This window comes from Salvelinus alpinus, chromosome 12 (assembly GCF_045679555.1).
Source record: "Salvelinus alpinus chromosome 12, SLU_Salpinus.1, whole genome shotgun sequence".
NCBI lineage: Eukaryota > Metazoa > Chordata > Actinopteri > Salmoniformes > Salmonidae > Salvelinus > Salvelinus alpinus.
Genome location: NC_092097.1, coordinates 52962435 through 52975510, shown reverse-complemented (window position 1 = coordinate 52975510; position 13076 = coordinate 52962435). Strand labels below are relative to the sequence as shown.

Sequence of the window (13076 nt, the reverse complement as noted above, 5' to 3'; positions counted from 1 at the left end):
GTTTAGAGTTGTTTGGGGTAAGTCTACCTGTTTGGGGTTGTTTGGAGTAAGTCTACCTGTTTAGGGTTGTTTGGAGTAAGTCTACCTGTTTGGGGTTGTTTGGAGTAGGTCTACCTGTTTAGGGTTGTTTGGAGTAAGTCTACCTGTTTGGGGTTGTTTGGAGTAAGTCTACCTGTTTAGGGTTGTTTGGAGTAAGTCTACCTGTTTAGGGTTGTTTGGAGTAAGTCTACCTGTTTGGAGTAAGTCTACCTGTTTAGGGTTGTTTGGAGTAAGTCTACCTGTTTTGGGGTTGTTTGGAGTAAGTCTACCTGTTTGGAGTAAGTCTACCTGTTTAGGGTTGTTTGGAGTAAGTCTACCTGTTTGGAGTAAGTCTACCTGTTTAGGGTTGTTTGGAGTAAGTCTACCTGTTTAGGGTTGTTTGGAGTAAGTCTACCTGTTTAGGGTTGTTTGGAGTAAGTCTACCTGTTTGGGGTTGTTTGGAGTAAGTCTACCTGTTTGGAGTAAGTCTACCTGTTTAGGGTTGTTTGGAGTAAGTCTACCTGTTTGGAGTAAGTCTACCTGTTTGGAGTAAGTCTACCTGTTTGGAGTAAGTCTACCTGTTTAGGGTTGTTTGGAGTAAGTCTACCTGTTTGGAGTAAGTCTACCTGTTTAGGGTTGTTTGGAGTAAGTCTACCTGTTTGGAGGAAGTCTACCTGTTTGGGGTTGTTTGGAGTATGTCTACCTGTTTAGGGTTGTTTGGAGTAAGTCTACCTGTTTGGAGTTGTTTGGAGTAAGTCTACCTGTTTAGGGTTGTTTGGAGTAAGTCTACCTGTTTGGAGTAGGTCTACCTGTTTGGGGTTGTTTGGAGTAAGTCTACCTGTTTAGGGTTGTTTGGAGTAAGTCTACCTGTTTGGAGTTGTTTGGAGTAAGTCTACCTGTTTGGGGTTGTTTGGAGTAAGTCTACCTGTTTGGGGTTGTTTGGAGTAAGTCTACCTGTTTGGGGTTGTTTGGAGTAAGTCTACCTGTTTGGAGTAAGTCTACCTGTTTGGGGTTGTTTGGAGTAAGTCTACCTGTTTGGGGTTGTTTGGAGTAAGTCTACCTGTTTGGGGTTGTTTGGAGTAAGTCTACCTGTTTGGGGTTGTTTGGAGTAGGTCTACCTGTTTGGGGTTGTTTGGAGTAGGTCTACCTGTTTGGGGTTGTTTGGAGTAGGTCTACCTGTTTGGGGTAAGTCTACCTGTTTTGGGGTTGTTTGGAGTAAGTCTACCTGTTTTGGGGTTGTTTGGAGTAGGTCTACCTGTTTTGGGGTTGTTTGGAGTAAGTCTACCTGTTTTGGGGTTGTTTGGAGTAAGTCTACCTGTTTGGAGTAAGTCTACCTGTTTGGGGTTGTTTGGAGTAAGTCTACCTGTTTGGAGTAAGTCTACCTGTTTGGAGTAGGTCTACCTGTTTAGAGTTGTTTGGAGTAAGTCTACCTGTTTGGGGTTGTTTGGAGTAAGTCTACCTGTTTAGGGTTGTTTGGAGTAAGTCTACCTGTTTGGGGTTGTTTGGAGTAAGTCTACCTGTTTAGGGTTGTTTGGAGTAAGTCTACCTGTTTAGGGGTTGTTTGGAGTAAGTCTACCTGTTTGGGGTTGTTTGGAGTAAGTCTACCTGTTTAGGGTTGTTTGGAGTAAGTCTACCTGTTTAGAGTTGTTTGGAGTAAGTCTACCTGTTTAGGGTTGTTTGGAGTAAGTCTACCTGTTTAGGGTTGTTTGGAGTAAGTCTACCTGTTTAGGGTTGTTTGGAGTAAGTCTACCTGTTTAGGGGTTGTTTGGAGTAAGTCTACCTGTTTGGGGTTGTTTGGAGTAAGTCTACCTGTTTAGGGTTGTTTGGAGTAAGTCTACCTGTTTAGGGTTATTTGGAGTAAGTCTACCTGTTTGGAGTAAGTCTACCTGTTTGGGGTTGTTTGGAGTAAGTCTACCTGTTTAGGGTTGTTTGGAGTAAGTCTACCTGTTTGGAGTAAGTCTACCTGTTTAGGGTTGTTTGGAGTAAGTCTACCTGTTTAGGGTTGTTTGGAGTAAGTCTACCTGTTTAGGGTTGTTTGGAGTAAGTCTACCTGTTTGGAGTAAGTCTACCTGTTTGGGGTTGTTGGGAGTAAGTCTACCTGTTTAGGGTTGTTTGGAGTAAGTCTACCTGTTTGGAGTAAGTCTACCTGTTTAGGGTTGTTTGGAGTAAGTCTACCTGTTTGGAGTAAGTCTACCTGTTTAGGGTTGTTTGGAGTAAGTCTACCTGTTTAGGGGTTGTTTGGAGTAAGTCTACCTGTTTGGAGTAAGTCTACCTGTTTAGGGTTGTTTGGAGTAAGTCTACCTGTTTGGAGTAAGTCTACCTGTTTAGGGTTGTTTGGAGTAAGTCTACCTGTTTAGGGGTTGTTTGGAGTAAGTCTACCTGTTTGGAGTAAGTCTACCTGTTTAGGGTTGTTTGGAGTAGGTCTACCTGTTTAGGGTTGTTTGGAGTAAGTCTACCTGTTTGGAGTTGTTTGGAGTAAGTCTACCTGTTTAGTGTTGTTTGGAGTAAGTCTACCTGTTTAGAGTTGTTTGGAGTAAGTCTACCTGTTTAGTGTTGTTTGGAGTAGGTCTACCTGTTTAGAGTTGTTTGGAGTAAGTCTACCTGTTTAGGGTTGTTTGGAGTAAGTCTAACTGTTTGGGGTTGTTTGGAGTAAGTCTACCTGTTTAGGGTTGTTTGGAGTAAGTTTACCTGTTTTGGGTTGTTTGGAGTAAGTCTACCTGTTTGGAGTAAGTCTACCTGTTTAGGGTTGTTTGGAGTAAGTCTACCTGTTTTGGGTTGTTTGGAGTAAGTCTACCTGTTTAGGGTTGTTTGGAGTAAGTCTACCTGTTTAGGGTTGTTTGGAGTAAGTCTACCTGTTTAGGGTTGTTTGGAGTAAGTCTACCTGTTTAGGGTTGTTTGGAGTAAGTCTACCTGTTTTGGGTTGTTTGGAGTAAGTCTACCTGTTTAGGGTTGTTTGGAGTAAGTCTACCTGTTTGGGGTTGTTTGGAGTAAGTCTACCTGTTTAGGGTTGTTTTGAGTAAGTCTACCTGTTTAGGGGTTGTTTGGAGTAAGTCTACCTGTTTGGAGTAAGTCTACCTGTTTAGGGTTGTTTGGAGTAAGTCTACCTGTTTTGGGTTGTTTGGAGTAAGTCTACCTGTTTAGGGTTGTTTGTAGTAAGTCTACCTGTTTGGGGTTGTTTGGAGTAAGTCTACCTGTTTAGGGTTGTTTGGAGTAAGTCTACCTGTTTAGGGTTGTTTGGAGTAAGTCTACCTGTTTGGAGTAAGTCTACCTGTTTAGGGTTGTTTGGAGTAAGTCTACCTGTTTAGGGTTGTTTGGAGTAAGTCTACCTGTTTGGAGTAAGTCTACCTGTTTGGGGTTGTTTGGAGTAAGTCTACCTGTTTGGGGTTGTTTGGAGTAAGTCTACCTGTTTGGGGTTGTTTGGAGTAGGTCTACCTGTTTGGGGTTGTTCGGAGTAGGTCTACCTGTTTTGGGGTTGTTTGGAGTAGGTCTACCTGTTTGGGGTTGTTTGGAGTAGGTCTACCTGTTTGGAGTAAGTCTACCTGTTTGGGGTAAGTCTACCTGTTTTGGGGTTGTTTGGAGTAAGTCTACCTGTTTTGGGGTTGTTTGGAGTAAGTCTACCTGTTTAGGGTTGTTTGGAGTAAGTCTACCTGTTTAGGGTTGTTTGGAGTAAGTCTACCTGTTTAGGGTTGTTTGGAGTAAGTCTACCTGTTTTGGGTTGTTTGGAGTAAGTCTACCTGTTTAGGGTTGTTTGGAGTAAGTCTACCTGTTTGGGGTTGTTTGGAGTAAGTCTACCTGTTTAGGGTTGTTTTGAGTAAGTCTACCTGTTTAGGGGTTGTTTGGAGTAAGTCTACCTGTTTGGAGTAAGTCTACCTGTTTAGGGTTGTTTGGAGTAAGTCTACCTGTTTTGGGTTGTTTGGAGTAAGTCTACCTGTTTAGGGTTGTTTGTAGTAAGTCTACCTGTTTGGGGTTGTTTGGAGTAAGTCTACCTGTTTAGGGTTGTTTGGAGTAAGTCTACCTGTTTAGGGTTGTTTGGAGTAAGTCTACCTGTTTGGAGTAAGTCTACCTGTTTAGGGTTGTTTGGAGTAAGTCTACCTGTTTAGGGTTGTTTGGAGTAAGTCTACCTGTTTGGAGTAAGTCTACCTGTTTAGGGTTGTTTGGAGTAAGTCTACCTGTTTTGGGTTGTTTGGAGTAAGTCTACCTGTTTAGGGTTGTTTGGAGTAAGTCTACCTGTTTAGGGTTGTTTGGAGTAAGTCTACCTGTTTAGGGTTGTTTGGAGTGAGTCTACCTGTTTAGGGTTGTTTGGAGTAAGTCTACCTGTTTTGGGTTGTTTGGAGTAAGTCTACCTGTTTAGGGTTGTTTGGAGTAAGTCTACCTGTTTGGGGTTGTTTGGAGTAAGTCTACCTGTTTAGGGTTGTTTTGAGTAAGTCTACCTGTTTAGGGGTTGTTTGGAGTAAGTCTACCTGTTTGGAGTAAGTCTACCTGTTTAGGGTTGTTTGGAGTAAGTCTACCTGTTTTGGGTTGTTTGGAGTAAGTCTACCTGTTTAGGGTTGTTTGTAGTAAGTCTACCTGTTTGGGGTTGTTTGGAGTAAGTCTACCTGTTTAGGGTTGTTTGGAGTAAGTCTACCTGTTTAGGGTTGTTTGGAGTAAGTCTACCTGTTTGGAGTAAGTCTACCTGTTTAGGGTTGTTTGGAGTAAGTCTACCTGTTTAGGGTTGTTTGGAGTAAGTCTACCTGTTTGGAGTAAGTCTACCTGTTTGGGGTTGTTTGGAGTAAGTCTACCTGTTTGGGGTTGTTTGGAGTAAGTCTACCTGTTTGGGGTTGTTTGGAGTAGGTCTACCTGTTTGGGGTTGTTCGGAGTAGGTCTACCTGTTTTGGGGTTGTTTGGAGTAGGTCTACCTGTTTGGGGTAAGTCTACCTGTTTTGGGGTTGTTTGGAGTAAGTCTACCTGTTTTGGGGTTGTTTGGAGTAGGTCTACCTGTTTTGGGGTTGTTTGGAGTAAGTCTACCTGTTTTGGGGTTGTTTGGAGTAAGTCTACCTGTTTTGGGGTTGTTTGGAGTAAGTCTACCTGTTTGGGGTAAGTCTACCTGTTTTGGGGTTGTTTGGAGTAAGTCTACCTGTTTTGGGGTTGTTTGGAGTAGGTCTACCTGTTTTGGGGTTGTTTGGAGTAAGTCTACCTGTTTTGGGGTTGTTTGGAGTAAGTCTACCTGTTTTGGGGTTGTTTGGAGTAAGTCTACCTGTTTGGAGTAAGTCTACCTGTTTAGAGTTGTTTGGAGTAAGTCTACCTGTTTGGAGTAAGTCTACCTGTTTGGGGTTGTTTGGAGTAGGTCTACCTGTTTGGGGTTGTTTGGAGTAAGTCTACCTGTTTGGAGTTGTTTGGAGTAAGTCTACCTGTTTAGGGTTGTTTGGAGTAGGTCTACCTGTTTAGGGTTGTTTGGAGTAAGTCTACCTGTTTGGAGTTGTTTGGAGTAAGTCTACCTGTTTAGTGTTGTTTGGAGTAGGTCTACCTGTTTAGAGTTGTTTGGAGTAAGTCTACCTGTTCAGTGTTGTTTGGAGTAAGCCTACCTGTTTAGAGTTGTTTGGAGTAAGTCTACCTGTTTAGAGTTGTTTGGAGTAAGTCTACCTGTTTAGAGTTGTTTGGAGTAAGTCTACCTGTTTAGGGTTGTTTGGAGTAAGTCTACCTGTTTAGGGTTGTTTGGAGTAAGTCTACCTGTTTAGAGTTGTTTGGAGTAAGTCTACCTGTTTAGAGTTGTTTGGAGTAAGTCTACCTGTTTAGGGTTGTTTGGAGTAAGTCTACCTGTTTAGGGTTGTTTGGAGTAAGTCTACCTGTTTAGAGTTGTTTGGAGTAAGTCTACCTGTTTAGAGTTGTTTGGAGTAAGTCTACCTGTTTAGGGTTGTTTGGAGTAAGTCTACCTGTTTAGGGTTGTTTGGAGTAAGTCTACCTGTTTAGGGTTGTTTGGAGTAAGTCTACCTGTTTAGGGTTGTTTGGAGTAAGTCTACCTGTTTAGGGTTGTTTGGAGTAAGTCTACCTGTTTAGGGTTGTTTGGAGTAAGTCTACCTGTTTGGGGTTGTTTGGAGTAGGTCTACCTGTTTAGGGTTGTTTGGAGTAAGTCTACCTGTTTAGGGTTGTTTGGAGTAAGTCTACCTGTTTGGGGTTGTTTGGAGTAGGTCTACCTGTTTAGGGTTGTTTGGAGTAAGTCTACCTGTTTGGGGTTGTTTGGAGTAGGTCTACCTGTTCAGTGTTGTTTGGAGTAAGTCTACCTGTTTAGGGTTGTTTGGAGTAAGTCTACCTGTTTAGGGTTGTTTGGAGTAAGTCTACCTGTTTAGGGTTGTTTGGAGTAAGTCTACCTGTTTGGGGTTGTTTGGAGTAGGTCTACCTGTTTGGAGTAAGTCTACCTGTTTAGGGTTGTTTGGAGTAAGTCTACCTGTTTAGGGTTGTTTGGAGTAAGTCTACCTGTTTAGGGTTGTTTGGAGTAAGTCTACCTGTTTGGGGTTGTTTGGAGTAGGTCTACCTGTTTGGGGTTGTTTGGAGTAGGTCTACCTGTTTAGGGTTGTTTGGAGTAAGTCTACCTGTTTGGGGTTGTTTGGAGTAGGTCTACCTGTTTGGGGTTGTTTGGAGTAGGTCTACCTGTTTAGGGTTGTTTGGAGTAAGTCTACCTGTTTGGGGTTGTTTGGAGTAGGTCTACCTGTTTAGGGTTGTTTGGAGTAGGTTTACCTGTTTAGGGTTGTTTGGGGGGATTAGTAGCACCCGGTCACAACGTTTGTGGGGTCCATATTCCCTTTCTTTACATGTAGCTACGCTGTTTCACTTTAAATGACTATTATGCATCTTGCGCTCTTACTTGACTGACACCAGTTACATCCTAGTGAACAAACAGACAACACACCAGTTACATCCTGAGGACTCCTAGTGAACAAACAGACAACACACCAGTTACATCCTGAGGACTCATAGTGAACAAACAGACAACACACCAGTTACATCCTGAGGACTCCTAGTGAACAAACAGACAACACACCAGTTACATCCTGAGGACTCATAGTGAACAAACAGACAACACACCAGTTACATCCTGAGGACTCCTAGTGAACAAACAGACAACACACCTGCTACATCCTGAGGACTCCTAGTGAACAAACAGACAACACACCTGCTACATCCTGAGGACTCCTAGTGAACAAACAGACAACACACCAGCTACATCCTGAGGACTCCTAGTGAACAAACAGACAACACACCAGTTACATCCTGAGGACTCCTAGTGAACAAACAGACAACACACCAGTTACATCCTGAGGACTCCTAGTGAACAAACAGACAACACACCTGCTACATCCTAGTGAACAAACAGACAACTCCACTTTTGTATCACGTTCTTAGACTGGTTCCTCTCAACATCTATTCCTTAAAACCAGAGGATCTTATTCATGGTCCTGGGGACCCAAAAATGTATACCGCTTTGGGTCCCCAGGACCAGGATGGAGAACCACTGCTCTACACCTATCCAAAGGCTGTGAGCTTTTACGTTTAAGGGCCACACATAAGAGAAGAACAGATGGTACAAAATATCTATTTTGTACCATGCATTGTGAATACCCATGAATACCCATGAGTTATATATCTCTTTTGTACCATGCATTGTGAATACCCATGAGTTATATATGTAATATTCACTAAAGGTTCAGTGTGACTATTGGGCCAAACGAGAAGCAGATTGCAGAGAAAGATTGTGTGGGAGATGGTCTGGAAAAACTCCTGTTCCAAGTCATTAGAGCAACAGTACATGCTGAGAAAGCTCACTAAGCTAATATATAGCCATTGAAACCTTGGTTGTGTTTATGGGTAGAAGACCTGACGTATACTAACCAGCTGTTACCTCAGTGGTTCCTGTGGTTCTATGGCCAATTCTGATTGTTTGTCCAATTATGGGAAACAGCTGATCAGAATTTGTCTGCCTGTATAAACGCAGCCTAAGTGTCCTTGTGGTTGTGAAGGCTTGGTTACTATAACATCCATACTATTATTGACTGTGTCTGTGTGTGCTATGTGTGTTTGTGTTTGGGGTAGAAGATCTGCGGGGTGTGACGATAGTAGAGCTGATTAAGAAGGAAGGCAGCACCTTGGGCCTCACGATCTCTGGAGGAACAGACAAGGATGGAAAGCCCCGCGTCTCTAACCTACGACCAGGAGGACTGGCTGCCAGGTGAGATCTCGCTTTTGTGAACAATGATGTATTGACTTTTTTTTGTGTGAAAGTATTCCATGAGGGTATGAGACAGGCAAGCAAGCAAGCACATCAAGATAGAAGACAGAGAGAGGTCAACCCTGACTTGAGCTTTCTCGAACGGAACACACAGGAGAGAGAGGTCAACCCTGACTTGAGCTTTCTCGACCGGAACACACAGGAGAGAGAGGTCAACACACAGGCAAGAGAGGTCAACACACAGGAGAGAGAGGTCAACACACAGGAGAGAGAGGTCAACACACAGGAGAGAGAGGTCAACACACAGGAGAGAGAGGTCAACCCTGACTTGAGCTTTCTCGACCAGAACACACAGGAGAGAGAGGTCAACACACAGGAGAGAGAGGTCAACCCTGCTATAGGCTGCTGGCTCATGTACGGAGGACTGGACTACATGTTCTCTGCCTACAATAGGCTAGAGATCTTTATTGCCCATTAAACATACACTGAGTGTTCAAAACATTAGGAACACTTGCTCTTTCAATCTAGCAAGACAATTGAGACATGGATTGTGTATGCGTGCCTTTCAGAGGGTGAATGTGCAAGACACAATATGGTGGTATGGTATGGTATGGTATGGTATGGTATGGTATGGGGTATGGGGTATGGTAGTAGGTACCAGGCGCACCGGTTTGTGACAAGAACTGCAACGTTATTGGGTTTGTCACGCTCAACAGTTTCCCGTGTGTATCAAGAAGATCCAGCCAACTTGACACAACTGTGGGAAGCATTGGAGTCAACATGGGCCAGCATCCCTGCGGAACGCTTTCGACACCTTGTAGAGCCCATGCCCTGACGAACTGAGACTGTTCCGAGGGCAAAATCAGTGGTGCAACTCAATATTAGTTCCTAATGTTTTGTACAGTCAGTGTATATTATATAAAAGGAACATTTTCCTTCAGCTTTGCTAGACCTTCAGCCCCTCATGCTTACTCAATGTGGATGGATACAGACTTCATGTTCCCTTCCTACTGCCTAGACCTCCAGCCCCTCACCCACCATTAACAGCCTCTGACCCAGGCTGAGTCCCAAATGGCACCATTTCCCCTACATAACACACTACTGTCTTGTGGGCCCTGGTCAAACCTAGTGCACTACGTAGGGAATAAAGTGCCATAAAGTGCCATCCTCACACAAATTATCAATGAACCTACCAGGTACCACCCCAATTCCGTAAACACGGGTACCCTCATAGATATCATCCTAACAAACTTGCCCTCCAAATACACCTCTGCTGTTTTCAACCAAGATCTCAGCGATCACTGCCTCATTGCCTGCATCCGTAATGGGTCAGCGGTCAAACGACCTCCACTCATCACTGTCAAACGCTCCCTGAAACACTTCAGCGAGCAGGCCTTTCTAATCGACCTGGCCGAGGTATCCTGGAAGGATATTGATCTCATCCCGTCAGTAGAGGATGCCTGGACATTTTTTTTAAATGCCTTCCTCACCATCTTGAATAAGCATGCCCCATTCAAGACATTTAGAACCAGGAACAGATATAGCCCTTGGTTCTCTCCTGACCTGACTGCCCTTAACCAACAGAAAAACATCCTATGGCGTTCTGCATTAGCATCGAACAGCCCCCGTGATATGCAACTTTTCAGGGAAGCTAGAAACCAGTATACACAGGCAGTTAGAAAAGCCAAGGCTAGCTTTTTCAAGCAGAAATTTGCTTCCTGCAACACAAATTCAAAAAAGTTCTGGGACACTGTAAAGTCCATGGAGAATAAGAACACCTCCTCCCAGCTTCCAACTGCTCTGAAGATAGGAAACACTGTCACCACCGACAAATCCACTATAATTGAGAATTTCAATAAGCATTTTTCTACGGCTGGCCATGCTTTCCACCTGGCTACCCTTACCCCGGACAACAGCACTGCCCTCCCCTCTGCTACTCGCCCAAGCCTTCCCCATTTCTCTTTCTCCCAAATACAGTCAGCTGATGTTCTAAAAGAGCTGCAAAATCTGGACCCTTACAAATCAGCCGGGCTAGATAATCTGGACCCTTTCTTTCTAAAACTATCTGCTGAAATTGTTGCCACCCCTATTACTAGCCTTTTCAACCTATCTTTCGTGTCGTCTGAGATTCCCAAAGATTGGAAAGCAGCTGCGGTTATCCCCCTCTTCAAAGGGGGGGACACTCTTGACCCTAACAGCTACAGACCTATATCTATCCTACCCTGCCTTTCTAAGGTCTTCGAAAGCCAAGTCAACAAACAGATTACCGACCATTTCGAATCTCACCATACCTTCTCCGCTATGCAATCTGGTTTCAGAGCTGGTCATGGGTGCACCTCAGCCACGCTCAAGGTCATAAACGATATCTTAACCGCCATCGATAGGAAACAATACTGTGCAGCCGTATTCATTGACCTGGCCAAGGCTTTTGACTCTGTCAATCACCACATCCTCATCGGCAGACTCGACAGCCTTGGTTTCTCTAATGATTGCCTCGCCTGGTTCACCAACTACTTCTCTGATCGAGTTCAGTGTGTCAAATCGGAGGGTCTGTTGTCCGGGCCTCTGGCAGTCTCCATGGGGGTGCCACAGGGTTCAATTCTTGGACCGACTCTCTTCTCTGTATACATCAATGATGTCGCTCTTGCTGCTGGTGATTCTCTGATCCACCTCTACGCAGACGACACTATTCTGTATACTTCTGGCCCTTCTTTTGACACTGTGTTAACAACCCTCCAGGCGAGCTTCAATGCCATACAACTCTCCTTCCGTGGCCTCCAATTGCTCTTAAATACAAGTAAAACTAAATGCATGCTCTTCAACCGATCGCTGCCTGCACCTGCCCGCCTGTCCAACATCACTACTCTGGACGGCTCTGACCTAGAATATGTGGACAACTACAAATACCTAGGTGTCTGGTTAGACTGTAAACTCTCCTTCCAGACTCACATCAAACATCTCCAATCCAAAGTTAAATCTAGAATTGGCTTCCTATTCCGCAACAAAGCATCCTTCACTCATGCTGCCAAACATACCCTTGTAAAACTGACCATCCTACCAATCCTCGACTTCGGTGATGTCATTTACAAAATAGCCTCCAAAACCCTACTCAATAAATTGGATGCAGTCTATCACAGTGCCATCCGTTTTGTCACCAAAGCCCCATATACTACCCACCACTGCGACCTGTACACTCTCGTTGGCTGGCCCTCGCTTCATACTCGTCGCCAAACCCACTGGTTCCAGGTCATCTACAAGACCCTGCTAGGTAAAGTCCCCCCTTATCTCAGCTCGCTGGTCACCATAGCAACACCTACCTGTAGCACGCGCTCCAGCAGGTTTATCTCTCTGGTCACCCCCAAAACCAATTCTTCCTTTGGCCGCCTCTCCTTCCAGTTCTCTGCTGCCAATGACTGGAACGAACTACAAAAATCTCTGAAACTGGAAACACTTATCTCCCTCACTAGCTTTAAGCACCAGCTGTCAGAGCAGCTCATAGATTACTGCACCTGTACATAGCCCATCTATAATTTAGCCCAAACAACTACCTCTTTACCTACTGTATTTATTTATTTATTTTGCTCCTTTGCACCCCATTATTTCTGTCTCTACTTTGCGCTTTCTTCTACTGCAAACCAACCATTCCAGTGTTTTAAGTTTTATTTTACTTGCTGTGTTGTATTTACTTCGCCACCATGGCCTTTTTATATTTTTATTTATTTATACATATATTTGTTTGCCTTCACCTCCCTTATCTCACCTCACTTGCTCACATTGTATATAGACTTATTTTTTTTTTCACTGTATCATTGACTATATGTTTGTTTTACTCCATGTGTAATTATGTGTTGTTGTATGTGTCGAACTGCTTTGCTTTATCTTGGCCAGGTCGCAATTGTAAATGAGAACGTGTTCTCAATTTGCCTACCTGGTTAAATAAAGGTTAAATAAATAAATAAATAAAAATAAATACAATTTTGTCTGAAACCGCAGTCACGCTGTATCAGCCAATCAGGCCCTGATGTAGGAGGAACCATTTCACTAGGGGCAGATTTCTAAAACAAGGGATCCGTCCATAATGGCATCCTATCCCCCCCACAGGGCTCTGGTCAAAAGCAGTGCACTATATAGGGACTAGGGTGTCCTTTGAGACAATGTCTAAGGACTTGGGTGATGATGCTAAAAATAGGCACAGAGTCTTGGTCTTTGGGCATTATGGACTTGGGCTACTGACTGACCTGTTTGGCTTTTAAAGAAGGCTTACCCCCTAGGAGATTTACAGTTGAGCTGCTCTGCAAGTTGTATTTTCTATGCTTTAGCCTTTGCTGGAAAATTCATTTAGAAAAGTGGCTTTTATCCAAAGCTGTCTGACTCTGAATAAAGAAAGTGGGCCATGTAAAAGTCTCAATTTACTTATGACTGGCATATTTAATGCAGATACAATATCAGCTAAATTAGCAATGTATCAACAAAGTAGTATAAATTCTCACATGCAAGCTGTCTCGCTTGTCAGGCTCATGGTGCTTCACAGTGGCTGTGGTTAGTATCACTAACGTGTGAGACTCATATAGCAGCATAAAAGCCTGTTGGCATTGTAGATCTGTCACCATGTGTATCTGTGATCACTTTAATCTCAGTGGGTGTGTGAGAAGTCCTCATCTAGGACAAGCATCAAAGGAGCTTACTTTATGTTTTCATTTCCAACGTTAAGTAGCTTGCAACATCATAGTATTATTCTATGTACAGTAGGTAGAACCACAACATCATAGTATTATTCTATGTACAGTAGGTAGAACCACAACATCATAGTATTATTATATGTACAGTAGGTAGAACCACAACATCATAGTATTATTCT

At 43.6% G+C, this 13076-nt stretch overlaps 1 protein-coding gene across 7 annotated transcripts in view; it reads left to right on the top strand.

The window, feature by feature from the left end:
* The window catches only part of LOC139536351 (glutamate receptor-interacting protein 2-like), a 351360-nt gene that overhangs the window by 214506 nt on the left and 123778 nt on the right, over window positions 1-13076 (top strand). For 4 of the 7 annotated variants that reach the window (XM_071336817.1, XM_071336816.1, XM_071336819.1 and 1 more), the window contains exon 3: window positions 8083-8218. In XM_071336817.1, the coding sequence (XP_071192918.1) occupies window positions 8083-8218 (136 nt within the window). The remainder of the gene's footprint in view (window positions 1-8082; window positions 8219-13076) is intronic. The other 3 variants (XM_071336818.1, XM_071336821.1, XM_071336822.1) reach the window with 1 other exon arrangement.